General features: G+C 40.5%; 7 protein-coding genes across 11 annotated transcripts; 5 read left to right on the top strand and 2 right to left on the bottom strand.

Annotated features, from left to right (window-relative positions):
- Positions 1-26: 26 nt before the first annotated feature.
- Positions 27-1700, top strand: LOC125504032 (calcium homeostasis endoplasmic reticulum protein-like). 2 transcript variants are annotated; one of them, XM_048665322.1, is made up of 3 exons: positions 27-496; positions 548-819; positions 1393-1700. In XM_048665322.1, exons 1-3 carry the CDS (start codon positions 471-473, stop codon positions 1419-1421), a joined length of 327 nt encoding a protein of 108 aa, XP_048521279.1. In that variant the 5' UTR covers positions 27-470; the 3' UTR covers positions 1422-1700. The 2 variants fall into 2 exon arrangements, with proteins under 2 accessions (XP_048521279.1, XP_048521277.1); XM_048665320.1 differs by having other exon boundaries at positions 548-1700.
- A 190-nt stretch (positions 1701-1890) lies between these two features.
- LOC109545418 (solute carrier family 25 member 35) lies at positions 1891-4376 on the top strand. Of its 2 annotated transcripts, XM_019916091.2 has the most exons (6): positions 1891-1998; positions 2601-2686; positions 2734-2977; positions 3201-3439; positions 3495-3717; positions 3776-4376. In XM_019916091.2, exons 3-6 carry the CDS (start codon positions 2734-2736, stop codon positions 3988-3990), a joined length of 921 nt encoding a protein of 306 aa, XP_019771650.1. In that variant the 5' UTR covers positions 1891-1998; positions 2601-2686; the 3' UTR covers positions 3991-4376. The 2 variants fall into 2 exon arrangements, with proteins under 2 accessions (XP_019771650.1, XP_019771649.1); XM_019916090.2 differs by lacking the exon at positions 1891-1998 and having other exon boundaries at positions 2508-2686.
- LOC125504029 (protein phosphatase PP2A 55 kDa regulatory subunit) lies at positions 4056-8967 on the bottom strand. 2 transcript variants are annotated; one of them, XM_048665317.1, is made up of 6 exons: positions 8618-8967; positions 7173-7393; positions 6931-7117; positions 6545-6878; positions 6273-6489; positions 4056-6200 (listed from the first exon to the last, which is right to left on the bottom strand). In XM_048665317.1, exons 1-6 carry the CDS (start codon positions 8625-8627, stop codon positions 5832-5834), a joined length of 1338 nt encoding a protein of 445 aa, XP_048521274.1. In that variant the 5' UTR covers positions 8628-8967; the 3' UTR covers positions 4056-5831. The 2 variants fall into 2 exon arrangements, with proteins under 2 accessions (XP_048521274.1, XP_048521273.1); XM_048665316.1 differs by having other exon boundaries at positions 8721-8966.
- On the top strand, positions 8183-14380 carry LOC109545413 (DNA-directed RNA polymerase II subunit RPB2). 2 transcript variants are annotated; one of them, XM_019916082.2, is made up of 13 exons: positions 8183-8204; positions 10140-11217; positions 11273-11392; positions 11445-11631; positions 11691-11847; positions 11957-12114; positions 12173-12431; positions 12489-12713; positions 12775-12994; positions 13048-13264; positions 13324-13542; positions 13597-13818; positions 13874-14380. In XM_019916082.2, the coding sequence occupies exons 1-13, from the start codon at positions 8198-8200 to the stop codon at positions 14318-14320; spliced, it is 3516 nt and encodes a 1171-aa protein (XP_019771641.1). In that variant the 5' UTR covers positions 8183-8197; the 3' UTR covers positions 14321-14380. The 2 variants fall into 2 exon arrangements, with proteins under 2 accessions (XP_019771641.1, XP_019771640.1); XM_019916081.2 differs by lacking the exon at positions 8183-8204 and adding an exon at positions 9283-9426.
- Positions 14381-14458: 78 nt separating this feature from the next.
- Positions 14459-15714, top strand: LOC125504031 (tRNA methyltransferase 10 homolog A-like). The gene is made up of 4 exons (XM_048665319.1): positions 14459-14948; positions 15001-15291; positions 15344-15449; positions 15503-15714. Exons 1-4 carry the CDS (start codon positions 14550-14552, stop codon positions 15625-15627), a joined length of 921 nt encoding a protein of 306 aa, XP_048521276.1. The 5' UTR covers positions 14459-14549; the 3' UTR covers positions 15628-15714.
- Positions 15656-18752, bottom strand: LOC125504030. Its single transcript, XM_048665318.1, has 6 exons — positions 18356-18752; positions 17066-17258; positions 16819-17002; positions 16604-16693; positions 16124-16487; positions 15656-16031 (listed from the first exon to the last, which is right to left on the bottom strand). Exons 1-5 carry the CDS (start codon positions 18529-18531, stop codon positions 16180-16182), a joined length of 951 nt encoding a protein of 316 aa, XP_048521275.1. The 5' UTR covers positions 18532-18752; the 3' UTR covers positions 15656-16031; positions 16124-16179.
- Positions 18753-19952: 1200 nt separating this feature from the next.
- Positions 19953-22585, top strand: LOC125504028 (transcription initiation factor IIA subunit 1-like). Its single transcript, XM_048665314.1, has 3 exons — positions 19953-20495; positions 21135-21393; positions 21495-22585. The coding sequence occupies exons 1-3, from the start codon at positions 20121-20123 to the stop codon at positions 21860-21862; spliced, it is 1002 nt and encodes a 333-aa protein (XP_048521271.1). The 5' UTR covers positions 19953-20120; the 3' UTR covers positions 21863-22585.
- Positions 22586-24301: the final 1716 nt, after the last annotated feature.

Genomic DNA, 24301 nt, shown 5'->3' on the forward strand with positions numbered 1-24301 from the left:
AAAAAGGAGTTTGTAAAAAGATGAATCCGCCTCAACAATATAAAACTTATCTTTACCTTACCGAATTATATTATTTATTATTATGTAATCACAGTGAAGGCTGGGAAAAATTAGGTTTATACGAATACTATAAGGCGAAAAATCACGCCAAAAGAGAAAAAGATGAGGCGATAAAGGCCGGAATCAGACAAAAGTCGCGAAGCCCATCGCCGATAGTAGTGAAACCGGAGAAGGACGAGACGCCGCCCAAAAGGCGGTACCGCAGCAAATCGCCCACGCCGCCGCCTTCATCGCACCGAAGAAGTAGCAGGAAGAAAAGATCGCGATCAAGGTCCAGATCGAAGTCCCGAAGCCGCTCGCGGAGCCCTAGAAAGCGCCGGGGCAGAGAGTTGAGGGAAAGCAGAGAGATAAAGCGACGTAGGAGTGTGTCCAGGTCGAGATCCAAATCAAAGTCCCCACTGAGAAGGTCCATGTCTCCAACCCCAGGGTTCGGCAAGTAAGTGTTTTTTTCGCTACTTAAAGCAAAGCCAGAAATGTGAAATTTTAGCATGCCCTACCTGCGAGCTGAGGCTCAAGAACTGGATCCCTCCAATAAAGGCCACGAAATGCTGCGCAAAATGGGATGGGGCGGAAAAGGGCTGGGGGCGAACGAGCAAGGCATCGACGCTCCGATATCCGGGGGTGATGTGCGGGATCGGCAGGATCAGTTTAAAGGGGTAGGGTGCAACTTGAACGATCCCTATGAGAACTTTAGGAAAAACAAAGGTGCCGCCTTTATCACCAGGATGAAAGCCCGCGCGGAAGAACGCGAGAAAGAGAGTAAGAATAATTTTAATTGCGTATTTATCAAATCCATTCTAAAGTCGGTTTTACGATGGGCCTTCCAATGAACAAGCTGGTTTGCTGAAGTTTTATTAGCAGTCGTTTGTTTAAATATTGATTCTGGCCTAACTCACAATGTTAGCGGCAATCAAAGGCTTAATTGTAGGAAAATTGAGCCGGATGTTTGTTTTGGGTCGCAGCTTTTTTTAGTTTTCGCAAAAAATACAATTTAGCAACAGAAATGTATGCTAAACTACTGCGTAGAAGCTGCCTTTTACCAACGCCCGAAACCGTTTTATCTAAGGTATTTTAGGGATATCAGCACCTTCAAAGCGCTTCTAACAGCCGGTTTTTTATTAAAAAAGTGCCAATTTTTCCGTTCCAAAAAGTGACAAAAGGGGTTGATGCTGAAGCGAAAACCCATACATTTTTACTTTAGTCTTGAACTTTGCGTTTTTTTAAGACAAAAATGAATTTTGCATATTTTTATAGTTTGTCTATTTTTCAATGCTGAATACATTTAATTCCCAACTGATTCCTATGACTAAAACGATTTTTTATTGTTTCTAGAAGATATACCCAGAAGAGCTGAAGTATAGTGTCGTTTTTTGCAAGTTCCGCAAAGGTTCTTTTGTGCTAGATATAGTGTGTTGCACTGTATGCACTGTTCTCTTTGTTGTCATACATTTTTCCAGATTGAGATACTCTGATGGTGTAATTTTTTCTAGGATATGTGGATATTGACCAAAAAACACGTTAAAAGTGGCGTACTTTTTTAATGCATCCTAATGTTATTTCCCAATTTACTAAACTTCTTCTTCCAGAATAATTTTAGTTTTGAATGTGTACATAGCTTTGGAATAAAATTTTAAAGTGAGTATTTGTTTTTTTTATGTGTATCCACGCCGATGTAAAATGTTTGCTTGCATAATATTTATTCATACTGTATGGAAAATCGCCTCATTTCCTAAGGAACTTGCTTAATTATCACTTTATCTATTCTTAATTAGTAGGTACTTCAGATTTGTAAATCACTGCTTTATCAATTGATGCCATTCAACGAGATTAAAAATGCATTTAAATATATACAGTTTAACTTAAAAGGCTTCAAAAGTTAAATGTGTTAGTTGAATTTTACGTCGAATTGGAGCAAAAGCAATGAACAAGTGAAATAAGGTATGATTACGTAATAATATAATCGCGCAAGCAACACAAAATCGACCTTGTGCGAATTAACCTAGAAGTGGGCCCCAATTTCAGCAGTTTTGCTGAAAAAACAGCTTCTTTTCTTTTCTTATTGATTTCCTCTTGCGTCCATTTGAATGGACGAGTTTATGTAAATATTACAAGTGAACAACTAGCGTATTTTTTGTGTTAAATGCACAAAAGTAAAATTACAATGACTAGCTACAGCGTAACACGACGACCTATTTAACTTGTATAATTTTTTCTTTAATTTGAATAAGGTAATGCTGCCAATGATTGTAAATCTTGTGTAAACGCTCTTGCTACCAACTGATAAGTTTGTTTAAATTGCTCATAAATAGGGTGATAATTTCTCAAAAAACACCATTTTCTTAACAAAATAAGACCGTAGTTGGCTGAAGACCTAACAGTTTTTTTAAACACTGTGTATATTCCATCTGAGCAATTATTGGTGTTGATAAGCATGCCCGTCTAAGGTTTCTTTAATCACATTCATTCTCATTACAGTAAGAGCGATCAAGTCGTTTCAACATCCGCGATAAAATCCACAAATGCACTGTTTGTTTTCGTAGCTTTTCACTAAGACGTATTTAAATGGATGTGGAAACCCCTACAAACCATCCATCAGTTTAGCAAAGCGGATTGAAGCAGCTCTAAGGTAATTTGGGTATTTTTTCAATAAATATAACAAAAAACCTGTTCTAGATGGAATTCGCTCTTGGCGGAGTGGCCGCAATGGGAGCGTGCATCTTCACCAACCCTCTGGAGGTGTTGAAGACGCGCCTCCAACTCCAAGGCGAACTGAAGGCTAAAGGCCAGCATGCGGTCCATTACAAGAACGTTTTCCACGCTGGATTTGTCGTAGTGAAAAACGACGGCCTGTTGGCCCTTCAGAAAGGTTTAGCGCCCGCCCTTTGGGTGCAGCTCGTCATGAATGGCTCGAGATTGGGTAAGAACAACAAGCCATTTGAATGACGAAATTATTCAGCCGATTAATATAAAAACATTCGTTAGCGTGATAAGATGACTGGCATATTCACGATAAATAAATAGTAAATATTGAGAATAGTACCGCAAAAACTAAACTGATTTCTAATTGTAAATGGGATTAATAAAACAGCAAATATTCGGCGAAAATTTTCCCTTTATTTCAATAATCAATTACATTGCAGGCGTGTACGGTTTTGCGGACTCTGCAGGCTACTTAAGAGACCAGAACGGCAACATGAAGTTCTCAAAAAGTGTGCTAATTACCGGAGCGGGATCTGTTTTGGGGCATTACCTGGCCAGCCCCTTATTTCTAGTGAAAACCCAGCTGCAATCGCAAGCGGCCGCTTCCATTGCTGTCGGGCATCAGCATCGACTCACTGGTAGTGTCCAGGCCCTTAAGGATATTTACACAGCAAATGGGGTAAAAAATGGCAATTCCCCAAAAGCCTGCGCTAAAAGTGATGAAATCCTTCCAGATTAAGGGCCTGTTTCGGGGAGCTGGAGCCACAATTCCCCGGGCATTTGTTGGCGGATCCTCACAAATTCTGTGCTTCGAATACACCAAACAATGGCTGGATTATTACCAAATTACGAATAATCCGCTGCTAAAGTCCTTTGTGGGCAGCATGGTTGGAGGGGCGGCAATCAGCTTCATGATGACGCCGTTTGATCTCATTATGACCAGGCTGTATAATCAGCGTAAGCACCGTTTACTCAATCGTGAGATAAATTGATTTCATCTTCAATCCGCTTCCAGCTGTTGAAGCATCAGGTAAAGGAGTCCTGTACAGCGGCTACTTAGATTGCGTATCAAAAATCTTCAAATCAGAAGGGCTAACGGCGTTCTTCAAAGGCATCGGGCCGATGTATCTTCGTCTCGGTCCTCATACAGTGCTGTGTTTGATGTTCTTCGACCAACTCCGATCAGTCGCATATAAGAACTTTCCACCACAATCCCATAAGTTACACTGATGAACGGAGAACATTTTTAAACGAAATTGAATGAAGATTAAGTTGCAGATCAAAATCTTCATCGCTTCTTGTATAAACTCTTTATTTTTTTAGATTTATCACATTACCATTTTATTTATTTATAACAAGTTCAGGTATGTACAATTTCTGAGATTTATGTGAGAAAGTTGCAGCCTTTAATAAAATTTGTGCAGCAGAACAAAAAAGGGGAAATGATGCCTTATATTTTAACAAAGTCCAAAAAAATGGAAGGTATACTTAAAAATACATAATACATTGTTAAGTATTAATATTAGTTACATATGATGTGGCAGTGTATTAGGGGTTTTATTAGGTTTTCGAAACGAAAAGTGAAATCTTACTCTAATAAAAAGTTTTGAAGACAATCAATGTTTTTTCCGATAATAAATGGCTGGTTTCTAGATTGATAAAATACAAAAAAAAAGTTCAATCATACCGCACAAAAAAGGGCTTTTTCAATAAACCAATGCCAATAGTGCGACAAATTAATGCAATTAGAAGTACTGTCCGGTAGAAACATTAATCAGAAAATACTGCCAATATCACTATTCTCAACTATCCGGTTAAAGACTTTATCTTCCTCGCAAAAACACACTTTACTTGTTATGAATGCTTAATTAAAAACTGAAATACGTCGAGAGATTAAAATGCGTTAGATTAAATATAAAGGTAAAACCACAAAATTGCTTCGTTTTGGCGACACAAGCCGATGGTTTAAAAAGACCATAGACTGGATTGATATAATTAATCTATTGCAGTGTCGTCCCGGAGGCGCATTTCCGATTTTATTGTTATAAAAAAATATTTGCTCCTTATTTTGGTGAAACGATGTTTTCCGGACACGGATATTAACTTATAGAACACTGAGAAATTTTCATATAAGTGGTTTTAGTCAGACGTGTCACATGAAATATCTAAAGTGAATTTGCCGGCTCAAAACAACCTGCGTCTGAAACGAGAGTTAATCAATTGGTTTTTTAAACCCGCAAGCTTTACATTAAACTTGAATTTTCAGGCCAATTTCTTGCACAATGAGAATGAGAGGTATAGACTATTTTTGAGTATGGCACAAATTAAAGTTGCTACATATTGAAATCCAGTGAATATCGTCTGCATTCAATTTTCAAACGCTTCATTTGGAGATTTGAAAAAATATATATCTCGTTTTTCATTCACCTCAATCGCCGTAAATTCATTGGAATCTCCACTGGATTCCGATACACTGCCACCGATTCTCGAACAATAACGCAACTTAGCCTAAATATGTATGTATGCATGAGCAAAATGATCAAAATCTGCTGATCTTTTAAAACTGTACGACTTTGTCATTCGATTGCGAGTTGTTTGAGCTAATAGAAAAAAGTAGAAAATTTAACAAATCCTCGGGCCGAATATGTGGAAATCGTGGACTTTCCATACTGAACGCAATGAGCTTTGCTGGTACGTTGCGCCCACAGTCAGGAACGACAAAGCCATACTAACATTTCATCAAATCTCTGAAAAACATCGAATTTCCGAACGTTTAAAGGCCGCTTTTATGTTCCTAACTCTTAAAATTGGGAGCTTGCAATCACTTGAAATTCTTAATATGACGAGAGTAATTATAATTATTGATTTAGTATTGACAAAATAATATACAACTTTACATCTACACCGGGGTAAATAATTGGTTGTTAATCATATTACTTTATCAATCGGAGCCAGCTCACAATATCGGTCTTTCTACGACACAAATAAGAATCAGGTTCTCTCACCCACGACCCAGAACGAGTTTTCCATCGACCACATTCACTACACAATTGTAATATTAATTGTCCAAACTAAAACTTGTCCTGGAACAAAAACAAGTTATTCGTCGCGGCTACAGCAATTATATTTTCTAGGGGATGCCACGCGGTGTGAAGGATTTTTTTGTTAAAGTCCAGACAATCAACACTAATCTCGTTCTTTTTCCGTTTACCTTGCGAGCATACCTTACGCGGCATTAGCAGCGTCTTCGGCTTTGCGATGTCTCTGGACGCTTCTAAAGTCACGTCGCGTTTTGTTGTCCTGTCGAATATGCGGAAGAAATTGTTGTAGGAACTAGTCATGACGGCCGTGTCGTTGCCGTTCCAGCAACATTCGAATTTGTCAAATATACAATCGTTCTCGTACAGCGAACAGAGTTTTGCTCGCAAGTATTCATGAACCTGCAGAAACCACATTGAATGTCAGTCAAATCAAGCTTCTGAAACACTTTGAATGGGAAATTTTTAACTTACCGGGTAAGTTTCAATAGGTTTTGACTCCATATGCAAATCCCACACTTTCACTGAGAGATAGTCCCTAGAAATCATGTACCTGCCATTATTCGACAATTTAACGTCGCTTATACTAGATATAATTTCAGAAAAGAAACTGCGATTCGTCGGATCTTCTGGTTCCTCAAACAACTTGGCATGGCGATCACAAAGCGCCGCAGCACGCATATCACATAATCTGCAACAGGAAAGGGCAATGAATTATAAGCGAAAGCGCTTGAATCGTCGCTTACCTAATAGTCCCTTTACTACTACTATAGACAAACAAGTTGCACTCAACCGGATGAAATTCGGCAGCTGTAATAACTTCAGTCAGTTCTTCCATATTGGCTGGTTTGATATCGACAATATTAAAACTTTGATCAGTAATCTCCAAGTGCCAGAGATTGATGCGCAAGTCGTCTGCTGAAAGGTAAGTCTCCTGGTCGGAATTGACCGAAATGGAATTAATGTGGTAAGTGTGGGCATTGGCAAAAATCCTCCGGGGCGATGCCTCCACCATTAGTTCCATGGGTTTTATTATAGGCACGCGAAGTGAGCTAACTGATGCCGGATCAATTAGGGAACCTAGAAAATCAACAAAATGATACCAATTCCTGGTCAAAGCCGATTTTTTTACCATTATCTGATCGCGTATTGTAGCCTTCAACCTTTTTGTCTCGTTCAGAGACCTTCCATAACTTTATTGTTTTATCATTGGTTGAAAGCAGGAAATGTGCAGGGTTTCTTCGCTTCAACCATCGAATTTTGTTGATTTTTTCCTCAATTTCCAAACTCTTGAGGTAGTCAAATTCGGGCTCGTGGCTCTAATAAAACAATAAATAGCAATCGAGCTTTGCGGGCGGATTAATCAAATCACACCTGAAAGGTGGAGTAGACATTGTACTCGCCGCGTCTTGGCAAAGCCGCCTTACTTATGGGGTCTCTTTGGAAAATTACAACCCGTCCCCCTTTATCGCCGGTCGCCAACAATTCACCATCATGATTAAATTCTACACACGATATAATATCAGCTTCAGTCACGTCATCGTCCAGAGTTCCCTTAACTTGCGAGAAGCACCACTGGGTTTCTCCATTGCCTCCTGCAAAAGTACATTGCAAAATGAACTAAAATGAGAATTCGCAAAACACTGATTCTTCAGGCACAGAAATTCACTTGCAAATGTAATGTTGATTATGGGTTTCATAGGTGGTACACTCAAAATTGTTTAAAATCGCACATTTGCTTAAATGAGAGGAAATTTTACATTGAATCATTTCTATAAACCTGGAAACTACTGCATGCGTCCATTCTCAAGGATTTATTGGAACTAATCACGGGTATTCACTAAAATCCAATTGTTTTTGGGTCAAACGGTACTTCATATTGTGTGTTGGTGCCGAGAAACGCTTTTTTGGGGTTTCTGAGCCTTAGTAGAAAATATGCGTTTAGCTTTCGTTGTTTCAGACGTGATTTGAGCGTCGCAGCAAATTATTTTTCCGTATTTCCATTTACTCTCCAATTCACACAATTGTAGCAACACCACGCGATTTTTTCTTGAAAAAAAGAGTGCCAAACCACTTCAATAAACGTCAAAACTCCATTTGCGATTTTAGTGCTGTCACCGTCTGGACAATGTGCATCTCATTTTATGCTCGTGTATAAGAGAGTGGCATTGCGGCCCTTATAAGGATCAGGATTGACATTGGACATTGACAACGTCAGCTAATTTACTTTAATCTTTATCAATTTTGGACGGTTTCAAGCTTAACACCCTGTATATTAGAAAGGAGGGTTTTTCACGTTGGGTAACTGACTTCCACGTGGAATTTGCAGTTACATTTTGGTTAGAACTGATTAGAAGAAGGCTGAAAAGTTATCTAGAAAATGTATAAGGAAAGTGTAAATGCACTGTAAGTTGGGAGTTGGTAAGCAAAATGCTTACAAACAATATTCATGCATGGGAGACGGGATCAAGTTAGATGGTAGGGAATAGTTGGGGTGAAAAAATTCAGAGCCGTGGAAAGAGCAGGCAATCGACATGCATAAAATGTTTGTGCCCTAACAACGCATGACGCCGAAATGCCATGCAACTACAAAAACTGTTCACCAAAGAACAAACCATGAGAAACCCGTTGCATAATGTTTGTTATGGGTTTTCGAATAGAATTCATCAAACTGCTAGAAACAATATAACCACTAAACGGCAAACTGGATCCGGCAAAAAAACTAGGAAAAACTAAAGGCCAATGAGGTTGAAAATGTGCGCATTTGGATGGTAACGCAGCATGAAAGGACGATTACTCTTCACAAACAGACAAATTACCTTCCATCATGTACAATTTTTGGATTTTGCACGACCTTTTTTCACATTTCCCCTTATCGAGGTCACAGTTGGCGAAAAACGGTGGTGTTGCAACACAACTTACCGGCCATAACACGATTCGCGGGCGGGCTTTTCGAAATTCGCGAACGTTTCGGATGTCCCTGTCCTGATATTCCGTTGGACTGCCTCTGACGATACTTCATCGGCGGATTATTTCGAATTTCCTTTCACAATTTTCCTCAATTGCTAACGAACTCAACCTTAGTTTCCTTGAACTGAAAAAAACACACAAGCCAACCTTGTAAATCCACCATTACAGTTAGAATCGGTGGCGCCAGCGACACGAGAACTAAACGACACTTTTTGCTACTAGATAATGTCAAATTTGTCACTGGCACTTGTTCGATGTGCTCACTCAGTCTAGCCACACGCCATTAATCATCTAAGGGTAAATAATTTTTCCTCCCCTCATTAAACGTGCTATAACTTTACTAATCTTTCCAATCAAATCAGCGCAATTTTCGCACTATTTTTCAATCATTTCCATTTTTTTCTAGCAGCCTCTGCCTATTGCTTTCATATATCCAGACCGCCACCATATATCTCTCCTTGTCAGTTAAGGCAGTTTAAGTCCCTAGCCAGTTTGTTGGTCACATGCGTTGCTTTGACATTTGACATACGAAGCTCACTTGACTGATTGTTTAGTTCAATCAGTCGATCTCAGCAAGTTTAGTAAATAAATATAAGCCAGAGTACAGTGGAATATTGCAAAATTTAAATCAGTATGTCCATGTACGAACAGGATTATGGTAAGGCTTTCACAATTTCCTCTGCTAGGACTTTGCTAACGTTCTTCATAAAAATTACGTTATTATTGATAAACACCTGTAGTTTTATTCAACGCTTCTGGTCACATTAGAAGCCAACTTATTCGAAATAACGCTTCTATCTTATGAAACACGTATATTCCGCTTCAGTTAGGACATAGTGGTAGGTTTACCACAAAAAACAAAGTTTGCAAATTACACAAAAACGTGCAATGTTAGGTCAAAACTTCATGCTTTTTGCCCATTTCTCTCCAACAAATTGAGCTAGCGGGTCATCTGTACCACTGAATAGAGCACTAAATAACGCATGTATGAATTGAAATCATACTTGAGAAATATTGGCCGGTTTCCTACAAAAACCAAACATTTCAAGATAACTAATATTTTAACCCGGTTCGGGCAAACTAAACCACATGCTTTTATTGCTTCTTTCATGCCCTCATTCCATCCATTCCAGTTCAAACCATCTTAATCCTATCCTTTCTAGAACTGTTTCATCTGCATCTGCTGCCTGTCTTAGTCCTCATTTCTGATTCTTGGCAATTTATATTATATATGTGATATTTCTTCCTCGCAGATACTTGTCCATTTCTACCTACGGAATACCTTCCTTCCGTGGGAGAGAACAGACTCCACCATTGTCCTTCCTATATGTTTTTGTCCGTTTCATTTAACCAAAAAAATTGTGTTTCCAGATCAATTTGACGATGAGGAGACTGAAGAAATCAGCTCCGAACTCTGGCAAGAAGCGTGCTGGATTGTCATCAACGCATACTTCGATGAAAAGGGCCTGGTGCGGCAGCAGTTGGACAGTTTTGATGAATTCATCCAAATGTCTGTGCAGAGGATTGTTGAAGATTCGCCCGCCATCGAGCTGCAGGCCGAGGCTCAGCACACAACTGGAGAAATCGAAGTGCCGCCCAGATTTTTACTGAAATTCGAACAGATTTATTTGTCCAAACCCACGCATTGGGAGAAAGATGGTGCCCCGTCGCCGATGATGCCTAATGAAGCTCGGCTGAGAAACCTGACTTATTCTGCTCCGCTGTATGTCGATATCACTAAGACTATCATCAAGGAGGGCGAAGACCCGGTCGAGACCCAGCATCAAAAAACCTTTATCGGAAAAATCCCAATTATGTTGCGCTCAACATATTGCTTACTTAGCGGACTCACTGATCGAGATTTGACTGAGTTGAATGAGTGCCCGTTGGATCCAGGGGGTTATTTCATTATTAACGGCTCTGAGAAAGTGTTAATTGCTCAAGAGAAAATGGCCACGAACACGGTATATGTATTTTCCATGAAAGATGGAAAGTATGCCTACAAGTCTGAAATAAGATCTTGCTTAGAGCACAGTTCCCGCCCTACATCGACGCTCTGGGTCAATATGATGGCCAGAGGCGGGCAGGCGATTAAAAAAGCAGCTATCGGCCAAAGAATCATCGCCATCCTGCCATACATCAAGCAGGAAATCCCTATAATGATAGTTTTCCGCGCTTTGGGCTTTGTGGCCGACCGCGATATTTTGGAGCACATCATCTACGACTTTGAGGACCCGGAAATGATGGAAATGGTCAAACCCTCTCTGGACGAGGCCTTCGTAATCCAAGAGCAAAATGTTGCGCTGAATTTTATTGGAGCCAGAGGCGCCAGACCGGGAGTAACAAAGGAACGGCGTATTAAGTATGCAAGGGAAATTCTGCAAAAGGAAATGTTACCTCATGTGGGTGTTTCTGATTTTTGCGAAACTAAAAAGGCATATTTCTTGGGGTAAGTTCCCCGTTCTCTTACCAATCAAGCAGTTAAGATTAAATGCTTTGTCTAGGTATATGGTGCATCGACTTCTGTTAGCAGCACTTGGAAGGCGAGAATTAGATGACCGGGATCACTATGGAAATAAACGACTGGATTTGGCAGGTCCACTGCTGGCCTTCCTGTTCAGAGGGTGCGTTATTGCAATTGGAGAATTTACGTGATTCTAGCCGGCGGTATTTTAGACTGTTCAAGAATTTAATGAAGGAAGTCCGAATGTATGCACAGAAGTTCATTGATAGAGGAAAGGACTTCAATTTGGATCTGGCCATTAAAACCAAATTGATCACCGATGGGTTGAGGTATTCACTGGCCACTGGAAACTGGGGCGACCAGAAGAAGGCGCATCAGGCTCGGGCAGGCGTATCTCAGGTGAGCCCAAATTGTTGCCAGTTTAAGTACTATTCCATCTGTATTTTTTGGCTGCGCAGGTATTGAATCGCCTGACGTTTGCCTCAACACTGTCTCACTTAAGGCGAGTAAACTCGCCCATTGGTAGGGATGGCAAGCTAGCTAAACCGCGTCAGCTCCACAACACTCTTTGGGGCATGATTTGCCCAGCTGAAACCCCTGAGGGCGCCGCTGTAGGTATGTGAGGGAGTTATGCTTTACTGTTAGACATGGAGGCTCTCATAAATTAGAGGAGCTTTTAATTGCACTTACGGGTTTCAAATGTTCACGAAATCATTATTTCCAGGTCTTGTAAAAAATCTGGCTCTCATGGCCTACATATCTGTCGGATCTCAACCGTCCCCCATTCTGGAGTTTTTGGAAGAATGGTCCATGGAGAACTTGGAAGAAATTGCGCCGTCGGCTATAGCAAATGCCACGAAGATATTCGTCAACGGATGTTGGGTAAAGCAACCATTAGATCTGCGATTCGTTTGGTCTATGAATGGACGTTTATCAACAGGTGGGTATTCATCGCGATCCCGAACAACTTATGGCGACGTTGAGGAAACTCAGGCGCCAAATGGACATTATTGTCTCCGAAGTGTCGATGATCCGAGATATTCGGGATAGGGAAATTCGAATTTATACAGACGCCGGTCGTATTTGTAGACCACTGCTGATTGTCGAAAATAGTCAGCTGCTGCTTAAGAAGAAGCACATAGACAATTTGAAGGAGCGGGAGTACAATAACTATGGTTGGCAGATGTTAGTCGCCTCAGGTAATAGTTTGTTTAATGGGTTGTTTGTTGTTGCTGATTGGCGATTGCTTTTTGCAGGTGTAGTGGAATACATAGACACTCTGGAGGAAGAAACGGTTATGATTGCCATCACCCCAGACGATTTGCGGCAGGAAAAGGACTACGCCTACTGCAGCACATACACGCATTGTGAGATCCATACCGCTATGATTTTAGGGGTGTGCGCGTCCATTATTCCCTTCCCGGATCACAACCAAAGTCCGAGGAACACCTACCAAAGTGCTATGGGCAAACAGGCTATGGGTACGCGTTACTATAGTAGTCTAAGTAGGGGAAAGGTTTTAACTGGATTTTGCAATTTCAGGCGTTTATATCACAAACTTCCACGTGCGGATGGACACATTGGCTCACGTTCTTTATTACCCTCACAAGCCCCTGGTTACCACTAGATCCATGGAATACCTCCGATTTAGAGAGTTGCCAGCTGGAATCAACAGCATAGTGGCCATTGCCTGCTACACAGGGTATAACCAGGAGGATTCCGTTATTTTAAATGCTTCTGCTGTGGAGCGCGGGTTCTTTAGGTAAGTTTTACCGCGTTTTCTGTGCGTTTTTCTTAACTACCTTTAATCTGCAGATCAGTGTTTTACCGTTCGTATAAAGACGCCGAATCCAAGCGCATTGGCGATCAGGAAGAGCAATTCGAGAAACCCACTAGGCAAACGTGCCAAGGAATGCGAAACGCTCTTTACGACAAATTGGATGATGACGGCATCATATCGCCAGGAATTCGAGTGTCTGGAGATGATGTTGTTATAGGAAAAACTATGACTTTGCCTGAAAATGACGACGAAGTAATAGGGCGAATTTGCGATTAGTTGCTGTATATTTGATTGAGTTTTTGTTTGTCTAGCTGGAAGGTGTGACTAAAAGATGGACAAAGCGGGATGCTTCCACCTTCCTACGAAACAGTGAGACGGGAGTCGTGGACCAAGTGATGTTAACGTTAAATTCTGAGGGATACAAGTTCTGCAAAATCAGGGTGCGCTCGGTTAGAATCCCGCAAATCGGGGACAAATTTGCCTCCCGGCACGGACAGAAAGGAACCTGCGGCATTCAGTATCGGCAGGAGGTACGTGAATACTCCAGTAATTAGGAAATATGTGGTTAATTGAGAGTTGTCTAGGACATGCCTTTCACATGCGAAGGAATCACGCCGGACATCATCATCAACCCCCATGCCATCCCGTCGCGTATGACAATTGGCCATTTGATCGAGTGTCTTCAAGGGAAGGTCTCCTCAAACAAGGGGGAAATTGGTGACGCCACCCCGTTTAATGACGCGGTAAACGTGCAGAAAATCTCCACTCTTTTGCAAGAGTATGGATACCAACTCAGAGGCAACGAGGTGAGTTTTTGGGTGATAATTCAGGCTTTTCTTATTTAACTGCTGGCTTTCTCAGGTGATGTTTAACGGGCACACGGGAAGGAAGATCAATGCCCAAATTTTCTTGGGCCCCACATACTACCAACGTCTGAAGCACATGGTGGACGACAAAATTCACTCCAGAGCCAGAGGCCCAGTGCAGATTCTCGTGCGACAACCCATGGAGGGTAGGGCGAGAGACGGAGGCCTGCGTTTCGGAGAAATGGAACGAGATTGCCAAATATCCCATGGTGCCGCTCAGTTCCTGCGGGAACGATTATTCGAGGTGTCCGATCCCTATCGGGTGCACATTTGCAACTTCTGCGGCCTGATCGCTATTGCCAATATGCGGAACAACACATTCGAGTGCAAGGGCTGCAAGAATAAGACCCAAATCTCGCAAGTTCGTTTACCTTATGCGGCCAAGCTGCTGTTCCAGGAGCTGATGTCTATGAATATTGCTCCTAGGCTTATGGTGCTTTAGACATCTAATTTTCATGTATATAGTTTTTCAGCAACGTTTTATTATAAATTAAAGTATTAATTTTTTGTTTTTTTTGTACAACTAATTTTTTAAGCCCTGAAAACCCGAATGACAACTTGTATCTGCATAGACAAACCTGACAGACTGAATGGCGAATGACTTTTAAGGTTATAAACTAGTAACCTAAAAATCTGCTGGTGCAGAAAACTCGTGGTTTCTCGCCTTAAAAATGACCGAAAATTCTACAAATTCAATGGAAACTCTACCAGATGCAACCAGTGAACGAATAGAGAGCAATTTGGGCCAATCAGAACGCTTGTCCGCGGAAGCCCTAAACAGCCCCATATCGACAGAGCACGGTGATGAAAAGTTCAATGGGGTGGAGATATCAAAACTGACTAAACGGCAGTTGAAAAAGTACCACAAGTACATGCAATGGCAGAAGGCGAAGAAAGAAAAACGCAGCAAGGAGAAGCAGAAGAGCAAAGAGAAACGCAAACATGCCAAGCTCAACAACATCGATCTGGGCCCCAGCCGGAAGGAGCTGAAAAGGAAGACGATGGAAGCTAGTCCTTGTCAAACTGCAGTGTGCATTGACTTGAGCTTCGACGATTTAATGATTGACAAGGTGAGCCCTAATCGGCAAGCCCCTGATTTAAATTTCAATCGACTGTTTTTAGGATATGGCCAAGACAGTAAAGCAAATTTTACGGGTGTATACTGAAAACCGGAGGGCGTCCGCTCCCATGCAACTTCACCTAAGCAGCTTTAAGGGGCGCAGCAAGGAAGAAATGGAAAGGCACAATGGATACCAGCATTGGGACATTCACTTTCACGAGAGCCACTATTTGGACATTTTCCCTAGGGACAAGCTAGTTTATTTAACAAGCGACAGCGACAACGTTATACACAATCTGGAAGACGACAAAGTTTATATAATTGGCGGTTTAGTGGACCATAATGGGCATAAAGTTAGTCGGCAGTGAATTGCAATTTAACCCGCGTTAAGATGGATTTTTTAAGGGCATCTGCTACAATAAAGCTGTAGAAGAGGGCATAGCACATGGTCAGCTTCCAATTGGAGAATATTTCTGGATGAAACAACGAAAGGTCTTAACAATAAATCAAGGTAGGATTCGTTCAAAATTACACGTTTATCCATTAAGTTCCATTCTTTGGCAGTCTTCGAGATCCTAATCAGAGTCAGTGAAGGCAAAACGTTCAAAGAGGCATTTGAACTGATTCTTCCCAGAAGAAAAGAAATAGTGTCTCTCACCAAAACACCCGAGAAAACAAAGTGTGATTGAAGTGATCAAGTTAAGAGAAACACTAGGAAATATTTGATATGATTATATTAAGAAACGGGCCGTTTTCAAAATATACATTTTACTTAATCTACGTATACTTATGCTCCATTATCCTACTGCCCTAAAACACAAGGTAACTACTACACTGACTCTTAGACCTAAGAATTAAGTAGCAGAAAATAACAGCCTTTGAACTTAAAACTAACTGGGGACTGGTGGACTTTTATCATCGTACCAACAACTTTTTGCATTGAAGGAGTGATATAAATATTTTCATATAGTTTTCACCTTTTTTGCAGGATAATGCGAGATAAAAAAGCACAATGTGAAGTATTATGTTGAATTATTACTAGGAAATAGGCTAAAGTTGTCCGTGAACGGCATCCCCTTTGCACCACACTCGCCTGAAAAGATCAAACTTTGCGTTAATATTTGAAAACACTTCCAAACTCAGAAATTAAATTACTAGAAAAAACTATTGCTAGTTCTTGGGTACCTTGTGTTTCAAGAAGATCCTGTTAGTGACTAGGATTCCAATAAAAGTGGATCGGTTTACGCATTTAAACTCGACACCTCATCGGGATCTATAATATCATAGTCCGAGTCACTTTCACTTCTTTGGACCAGAGGGTTTGTTCTTGTGTTTTGTACCAGAAACTGATCTTCTTCCGATGAGCTGGAGCTGAAGTGCTCGCTTTGAAACTCGATGCCTTTTGTTTCGGAATCAGAGTCGCTTGAAATTTCAACGGGGGTGATCGACATGCCCGACTTTGAGGAATGCGGCATCAAGTCCTCTTCTTGGATTACCAGCGATGGTTCTGCTACTTCCAGATACGAGGGCATTGAGGACGTGAACAAATCTGCAAATGAAGGATTATCAGAAAAGTGTTGTTTTTCTAGGTTTTTCCATTCTTCGTTGTTGCCTTCGAATTCAGGAATTTGCTGCTACTGACAAAATAAACAGCGATATAAATACCTGCAGTTTGTTCAACACCCAAACTCTCAAACTCTGGGTCCTCTTTACTGTTCAGCCAATAGGGAAACAACTCGTCTTCAGCAACGGCGGCTAAGAATCAACGAAAAATTTAGCATAATTAAACCAAAACTCTACAAACTACTAGGGAGAGTGCCAGAATTTCTGGAGAATTGATAGGAAGACTAGTTTATAGAACAAAAAAACAGGTCACTTACAAGTCGATGCTCCTAAACTCCTGTAACAACTTTCCAGATAGTCGTAAACGGTTTTTGGAAGCCTCTTCACCAGCAGGGGCAAAGTGTATATGCAAAGAATGAATCCTAGAGACAGAGCCAGGCCTGACACTTTCGTCGAAATGACTGCCAACCCCCACAGGAGCCCACTAATCACTGGGTAAAACTGGAAAAAATAGTTGGATAAAACAGCCGGTCAAGCCAAGTTTCAGTTGTCCTGCATACTTACCAGGATTGCTGCTTTATGTCTCATGCTTCCAAACCCACTCATGCAACACCGTTTCAGCCTTTTTAAATCGTCTGAATATTGGCCGGTGTATTGCGCCGCAAAAACGGGTCTGTATAGGAAGTCGACAATAAAAAACACCATCAGGACGAAAAAGAAACACCCAAGAGTGTTGAAAGCTTTAAGTAACATCAATCTGAAAACAACAACAATTTGAGTCCCTGTATGCATGCAGTTTTTTTTTATTTAATCCCATTTGGGCTTTTTAAAATCTCCACCTGTTTAAAGAATTTTTAGAACGGTTATAAGAAAGCGGCAAGATGCAGGTAGATAAAGCACCATCCGGCTAGCGTGAGACGTCTATTATCTGGCGGGTGGTTGAAAAAGGGGGTTTGTATAATCGGCAGCTGCAAAAAAAGGCACCAGCAGCCAAAAAAGGCTTGTAGAGCTGGCACAAATCGAACATTTCCTGATCCTGTCGATTCAATTGTTGGAAATAATTAATTTGCTCTTTGCTCCTCTTTATCTCGGCTCGATCTAATCGGTTTAGTTTGATCAGTAAATGGGTAAAATCGAATGAGCAATAAGATTTTGGTTTGGCCTGCGGAATTTTAAATTCCTGACTGGAAAACGGGTGGAACTAATTCAGGAATAATGGTTGAAGACACACATTTTGCTAATATTTATAGATGCGTCATCGGTGTTAAGTCGGCATGTTAATGCCGTCGATTTTGGGGTGGGTTGGGATACTTTCCCCCTAATTTTCACCCCACTGAAGAATAACAAGACACGCTCTCCCTGCCTGAATAATCCAATGGGGGCTTAGTAATTATATTTTTGAATTTGAACACTTAAATATTCCATCTATCTTGTACTGTTTTAGCAGAGCCATAAAAAAACTGCGTATTTGCGAATTAAAAAGTGTAAGATATCCAACACTAGACTCCAACTAACTAATTGGAAAATGGGCAAAATGCAGCACTAGAAGCAAAGTCATCAGGCCAGACGCATAAAACTCGTTTTTGCGCAAATAAATCGCAATTATCTGCAGGGTTCCAGCTTGGTTAACTCAAAGGCCCCTTCCAGGCTTTTAGGGAAACAATGACTCTTCAATTTCACATGAAACAAAATGGCCAGGACTTGAGCCTGTGCTTGGCTTGCCATTTAATGCTGTATGGTTTATTTATAATCAAACTATTGGCAGTTTTCAGCATTTGAAACATTTGGAATGCAAGCAAATGGGCTTTTGAGGATCCATTAACTAACAATTAGCAATTATTCGAGTTGACTTACATGTGGAATTCCAGCCAGAAGACGAGCGTGTGCAGTGTATAGCGGGTGTTCCAGGACAGCGTTTTTACTATCAATTCAAAGTAAATGTCCCCTAAGCCTGTTGGGGTTTCCATGATAGCGTCCCTTTGAGGAAACCAACCGGATAGAGAACTACGCACATTTCGTAAGAAATTCATGTCGATTTAGTTGAGTTTGGGAAGTTAAAGATCAGAACAAATATTTGGCCCCGATTCTGAATAATTTGATGTTATGAAATATATTTTCTATATTTGTAAACAAAGGCCTCAATCGTCGTATACACGTGACAGCGATTGTCACCACAATACGCGAAATATTAATAGGTCTGAAGCATTGAACAAGGCTTATCTGTCTCAACAGGTCTGAAGTAAGGGGGCATCAAATATATACCACCACCAGTGCTGCCAAGTTGGGCGATAAATCGCAATGGGCGAAAAAAATCGTTAAAATGAGTCCAGAATTTCGAAGTTGCGACCGGTTTATGTACATTCTTTAAAATTTTTGCGCTAAAAACAGCGCATTTTAAGGCTCTATCCCTAGATGACAACTAGAACTTTACCGCTCAACCGGGTCTCTAACAATGGGACAATGAGTAAGAGCAGTTTTAAAAATTTGCATTTAAATTGAATTTCCATACTTTGCCTGAAAACTAGAAATATTTCTAAATTGATGTTTAATTTTAAAAAAATCGCACTTTAGTGCTCTAGCCGGCAGTGATAACTGGAACTTTACAGCTCAACCGGTTCTATAAATATGAGTCAAAGAATACGAGCCGTTTTCAAACCCGCGTTAATTTTTAATTTTCGAATTTTAAGGTTTTGCGCGAAAACTGGAAACAATTCTAAATTGATGCTTTATATAAGAAAGTACTCATTTTAAAGGTCTATCCGCCAATAGCAACTGAAGCTTTACAGCTCAACCGCTTCTCTAAATATGAGCCAAAGTCTAAGACCAGTTTTCAAGCTTCGCGTCAATTTTACATATTCGCAATTTGCGTGAAAACTTGAAGCATTTCTAGAATGATATTTGAAGCAAAGAAAGGCGCAATTTAACTCTCTATTCGCATATTCTAACTAGATCTTTACAGCTCAACCGGTTCTCTAAAAATGAGCCAAAGACTAACAGCGTTGTTCAAAACCCGCACTTTTCAGAATTTTTGCACTTTGCGTGAAAACTAGACACATTTATAGATTTATGTTTTACCTAATAATTTCAAAGCTCTATCCCTAAATGAAAACTAGAACTTTACAGTTCATCCGGTTCTCTTACAATGAGCCAACTAAGAGCGGTTTTAAGAATTAGCACTAATCTTGCATTACCGCATTTAGCGTGAAAACTAGAAATATTTCTTTAAGAAGCTTTACATGGAAAAGCAAATAAACATTATAAAGCTTTATCTCGCAATGGGAACTCAAGCGTTCAGTTTTATCATATATTTTTATAACATTAGAATAGGTAACTAACAAGAAACAAAATCTTAAACGCCTGCACAAACACACTTTATTGTATAACTGATTGCCTACTACACTTGGATACCCCACCTACAGCGGATGAACGAAACTCGGCACCAGAGAAGCCAACTTCCGCTCATAACCCTATTTAATTGTCTACACTTGTCATCGAGAACAAAACGGGGAACATTTTATCCATTTATTTCTCGTTTGCTGCTTGTAGAAGTTGCAAATTTCACTAATTAATGCCCCACTAAGGGCCAGTGCACTGTTCTGTAGTATTATCCATAAAAATTATGGCAACCTCACTGTGCAAGACGTCGGTGTTGAGGATCTATCAGGACATTATGGAAGATGTGCTGTCCGGGGTGAGGGATTCTTTTGCTGAGGACGGGGTGGACGAGCAAGTCTTGGTCGAACTGAAACAAACGTGGGAAGCCAAACTGATGGCCAGTAAAGCGGTCCAGAATGATGTGGATGAGAAGCTCAAGAAGCAAGAGATTTCCAATGGCTTTTCCAAGCCAGTCATACCTCCAGCGCTGCAAGCTCAGCAGTCCCAGCCTCGACCTACTGCACCTATTCAATCTATTATCGAGACTAAGATGGTTCCCATTCAGATCACTTTGCCGCATCAACCAGGAACTGAAGGCCAGAGAGTGCTGACAATACAGGTAAAACTCGTTAGAATCTAACTATCGAGGTTTGTTAAGTTGGAAAAACCACTAACGGGGTTAGAAAAGTTTCTGTGGAAGACCTTGAAACTGAATAAGCTTGCCATTATCATAATTGCATAAAACCTCATTGATTCATCGAATATACACCACATGCATAGTTACAGATGGTTTTGGTTTAAAACCGGTTGTTATCTTTTCTAAGATTACGTGTTTATAAATAGGCTGATTCTATCAGGCCCTTGAGGTTTGAACCATAGCTGCTTACGAAATATTCCACTTAAGCAGTAGAAACTGATGTGAATGTTTCCTTGCTACTCACATATTCTTTATCGATTATTATTTTCTACTCTAATTGGATATTTTTTCGTTTTAATTAGAAAACTGTATAATCGAAATAATCCACTTGCTATGCAATGAAATAAACAGCAAAATCCGCATAAAAACGAATTGGGCTGTGAATCGTTCTGATTAAACCCAGGGCTTCCAAATGGCAAAATCTAATGTGTTTTCTAGTTGTTCATTTCAATAACATCGTGAGGAGCAATCTTGTTGAAAAGAAGGAAAACTAACACAACCATATAACTAACTTCTAAGAGCACTGGTCACAAAAACGAAGAGAAATATGGTCTTTTGCAGGTTCCAGCGACCGCTTTGCAAGGAAACCAGCTACAGAAAGTCCTCACAGGTCCAGTTATAACCGCAACTATGGGCCTTCCGCCGGCCATCGCTTCCTCGCTGTTACAGCAACACGTAAATGCCGCCTTTAGCAGCCAACAACAGTCCGTGAATGTTATAAATAAGAACGTTGTGCAGACTGACGGGGCGGCGAGTGATTCAGACGATCAATTTGAAATTGAGATCTGCATGTCCAGGTCTGGAAAATCTGCGAAAAAAGGTACCGTATTATGTACATAATAAATAACGAAGCTCATCACTATGGTATATGTTTGCCCAAGTTGCTTGTGGAGAAGACTAATTAATTTATTGTTTTTGCAGGCAAATCAAAGAAAAAGAAGAAGGCAAAGCCGGTAATAACACAAGTGGATGGTTCTATGGATACCTCAGATGAGGCTTCGGATGGCTCGGATGATGATAACGATGAAGACGATTTGGACGACGACAAGGATGAAGAAGATCAGGAAATTGAAGATGAAGCCGATGAGGAAGAGCCGCTCAATTCGGAGGATGATGTGTCTGATGATGACCCCACAGATCTCTTCGATACGGACAACATTGTGGTTTGTCAATATGACAAAATAATTCGTAATCGAAACAAATGGAAGTTTTACTTGAAAGACGGCATTATGAATCTGAGCGGAATAGACTTTGTCTTCCAAAAGGCCAATGGCGAAGCCGAGTGGTAAAAAGTGAAGTTTCAGCTACTGAATAGCAAGTGCTTGGTGCAAGTGATGTGATGTGGAAGACTGATATAACACTGGCTTTGTAGGTGGGCCTAAATGGGTCGCCGTATACTCTACTTCCTTCTTACCAAGTATTTGTCGTTTAGTCTGATTGTTCCCAGTAGTTTTGATACGTTAACATTGTTTATTATTGCCTATGGAGAGTCTTGCGGTGGTGATCTTCTGTATACCATCAGGAACTTAGAAAGCGTCTTTTTTACTTTAGTTAGTTATTAATATTCTTACCAAATATTTCAGCATCCTGGGCAAAGCCACATCTATATTAAGTTTTTAATTGTTCTGCTGCTCGATAATTATGACCGGCCGGAAAAAGCTGTTACACACGGGGACGGCTTTTTATTGTATATACATAAATATTAATTTTTGTTGTAATTCTCTGTCAACACGCAGATAATTTGTATAGAATCGTAATCTAATCGTATTCCTAAACTATACAGAGTATCGAGATTTATGTCAGCTGATACTGTGTTTAACATGTACATCTGAATTAATATTTTTGTCTGCACAAGGCGCTGCTCTGGTTCTGTTCATTTATCCAAACTAAACTGTTTCATTTTTGTATTTTAATGGAATTTATTAACTGTGTACGTTTATAGTGATTTGTCTATAGCGTGACTGAACGATTCAGTAGTGTTATAAGGTAATAAATATTTATTTGTATTGTGATTTTCGGTGGTTTTCTTCATCGGCATTTCCAGTTGGTTGCCAAACAACCTATTTTGATTCTGAGAGATGCTTTGAAAAATTCATTTTTTGCGTTTATTTTAAAAAGTAGTCACCATAAATCTCGGCTAATCGCTCGGCAAAAATCCTCAAAGCCTTTCAGCAGCCAAACGGTTCGTCGTTCTCCCTAATGAACACTAAATATTGTCTGAGTAGTGGGATATTTTCGCTTCTAATGCTCTGAAAATCGCCCACTCGCCAGAATTTGTCAGGATTCGCGGAATTCTCGAACGCGACTTTAAGCGTACAGGGAGTTTGGAAAAGCAGCTGAAAAAGCGCAAGGGAGTTCGCAATTTTCACTGCACAGAAGCTTAGTGGAAAACTCGATATGCTCTTGAGATGCTGAGCATTTTTGGGCTTTAACCGACGATGTCTTCATTATTATGGGTTCAAATGTGGCGCTCCTTAGCAGCTTGAAAACTACTCATTGCAGGCAACAAACGCACATGCGAAGCGCATAGTTTTTCGGTCCATACATTTATTCACTAGCTGCTGAATTTTATCGTCCATAAAGCTTGTAGGTGATTATAAGTTTTTTTTTGGTAAAATTGTACTTGCGCTTCGACTGGTATATGGATTTGGGTGGCATCCAAGTGCCCTTAGCGAAACGATTGAGTCAGAGACGCCGAGCCACTTTTCCAGAAAAGCAATATTAATAACTTGTTTACAAATATTTGGGAAAAAGCACGCGTTAACGACGGTCCAGTCTTGAAAGTGCGGTCACTACCAAGCGTGTGATGCGCTCCGTTCCAAAAATAAAGAAAGGACGACGTCCCGATTGATTTAAATAATAATTACCGAAACGCTTGGATAAACTGTTTATACAATGGAAAGTAATAACGCTGTGCCTGTGACGTCAACGTCGATAGAAGCGAAAACACCGGGAACACCCAGTGTGGAGAAGAAAGTTGGTTTCGCCAGACCCACGTTGATCATTCCGCCCCCGCAAGCGTCCCAAAACAGCCCCAAAGTACTTTTGAGTGTCCCTGCGGAGGCCTTGGGCCCGTCCAACGGCCGGAAGACTTCGCAGTTCATGTTCGATCACATAAACCAGTGGAGGGACTTGGGCTTAAGCACTGCAAAGACCAGCTTGGGCTTCGGGGAAAAGTTCGCTCTTTGGCTCTACAACAAAGTGAAGGTTTTGAGCAAGAAATGGTTCACTCATTGTTTTCTAACTATTGTGCTTCTTATTTATACTATCGGCGGTGCCATCGGCTTTAAAACAATAGAGGGTAAGTCCGATTCTTTTAAATTTGCCTTCAAATGTTTTGCATTTTTTTGATGAAAAAGCTACTTTTTCGCTTGGTTTTAATTTTAATTAACTGAGTAAATGCAAAATATTTATTTAAAAATCGGTAAAAGACGCCTATTTAGGTTTGTGGGTTTTCAAATTTCGCTTTCTGGGTCAAAACTACTAGCATTTCCTCACTCGCGGTGTTTACGACTGAATCGAGTTTTCAATTCTCTATCCAACGATGCCAAAAAGAATTTTGTGGCTCCAATGGTTCTTGAGAAACTTCGAAAAAAGCAGCGTCATGTTCAAGTGGATTTTGCAACCCAAAAAAAACCGCGCAAATCTAAAACTTCTTCAATTCAAGCATTTTTTGAGAAAACTGCCAACATTTCCCCATCCATGGTTCACTTTTTAAAAAGGCCATT

This window comes from Dendroctonus ponderosae, unplaced genomic scaffold (genome assembly GCF_020466585.1).
Source record: "Dendroctonus ponderosae isolate FM_Combo_2020 unplaced genomic scaffold, Dpon_F_20191213v2 Dpon_F_20191213_301, whole genome shotgun sequence".
NCBI lineage: Eukaryota > Metazoa > Arthropoda > Insecta > Coleoptera > Curculionidae > Dendroctonus > Dendroctonus ponderosae.

Bases quoted from the DNA above. Each gene is read 5' to 3' on its own strand.
- LOC109545418 (XM_019916091.2), top strand. From the start codon at position 2,734: ATGGAATTCGCTCTTGGCGGAGTGGCCGCAATGGGAGCGTGCATCTTC. The intron at 2,978-3,200 runs GTAAGAACAACA...ATTACATTGCAG, and splicing joins CATGAATGGCTCGAGATTGG to GCGTGTACGGTTTTGCGGAC. The intron at 3,718-3,775 runs GTAAGCACCGTT...ATCCGCTTCCAG, and splicing joins GACCAGGCTGTATAATCAGC to CTGTTGAAGCATCAGGTAAA.
- LOC109545413 (XM_019916081.2), top strand. From the start codon at position 9,402: ATGTCCATGTACGAACAGGATTATG. The intron at 11,393-11,444 runs GTGCGTTATTGC...GCGGTATTTTAG, and splicing joins CTGGCCTTCCTGTTCAGAGG to ACTGTTCAAGAATTTAATGA. The intron at 12,714-12,774 runs GTACGCGTTACT...TTGCAATTTCAG, and splicing joins TATGGGCAAACAGGCTATGG to GCGTTTATATCACAAACTTC.
- LOC125504029 (XM_048665316.1), bottom strand. From the start codon at position 8,820: ATGAAGTATCGTCAGAGGCAGTCCAACGGAATATCAGGACAGGGACAT. The intron at 7,118-7,172 runs GTGTGATTTGAT...TTGTTTTATTAG, and splicing joins ATGTCTACTCCACCTTTCAG to AGCCACGAGCCCGAATTTGA. The intron at 6,201-6,272 runs GTAAGTTAAAAA...TGGTTTCTGCAG, and splicing joins AACCTATTGAAACTTACCCG to GTTCATGAATACTTGCGAGC.
- LOC125504032 (XM_048665320.1), top strand. From the start codon at position 471: ATGTCTCCAACCCCAGGGTTCGGCAA. The intron at 497-547 runs GTAAGTGTTTTT...GTGAAATTTTAG, and splicing joins CCAACCCCAGGGTTCGGCAA to CATGCCCTACCTGCGAGCTG.
- LOC125504031 (XM_048665319.1), top strand. From the start codon at position 14,550: ATGACCGAAAATTCTACAAATTCAATGGAAACTCTACCAGATGCAACC. The intron at 15,292-15,343 runs GTTAGTCGGCAG...GGATTTTTTAAG, and splicing joins TGGACCATAATGGGCATAAA to GGCATCTGCTACAATAAAGC. The intron at 15,450-15,502 runs GTAGGATTCGTT...ATTCTTTGGCAG, and splicing joins GGTCTTAACAATAAATCAAG to TCTTCGAGATCCTAATCAGA.
- LOC125504028 (XM_048665314.1), top strand. From the start codon at position 20,121: ATGGCAACCTCACTGTGCAAGACGTCGGTGTTGAGGATCTATCAGGAC. The intron at 20,496-21,134 runs GTAAAACTCGTT...GGTCTTTTGCAG, and splicing joins AGAGAGTGCTGACAATACAG to GTTCCAGCGACCGCTTTGCA. The intron at 21,394-21,494 runs GTACCGTATTAT...TTGTTTTTGCAG, and splicing joins TGGAAAATCTGCGAAAAAAG to GCAAATCAAAGAAAAAGAAG.
- LOC125504030 (XM_048665318.1), bottom strand. From the start codon at position 18,531: ATGAATTTCTTACGAAATGTGCGTAGTTCTCTATCCGGTTGGTTTCCT. The intron at 17,259-18,355 runs GTAAGTCAACTC...TGTTGTTTTCAG, and splicing joins TTCTGGCTGGAATTCCACAT to ATTGATGTTACTTAAAGCTT. The intron at 17,003-17,065 runs GTAAGTATGCAG...TATTTTTTCCAG, and splicing joins GACATAAAGCAGCAATCCTG to TTTTACCCAGTGATTAGTGG.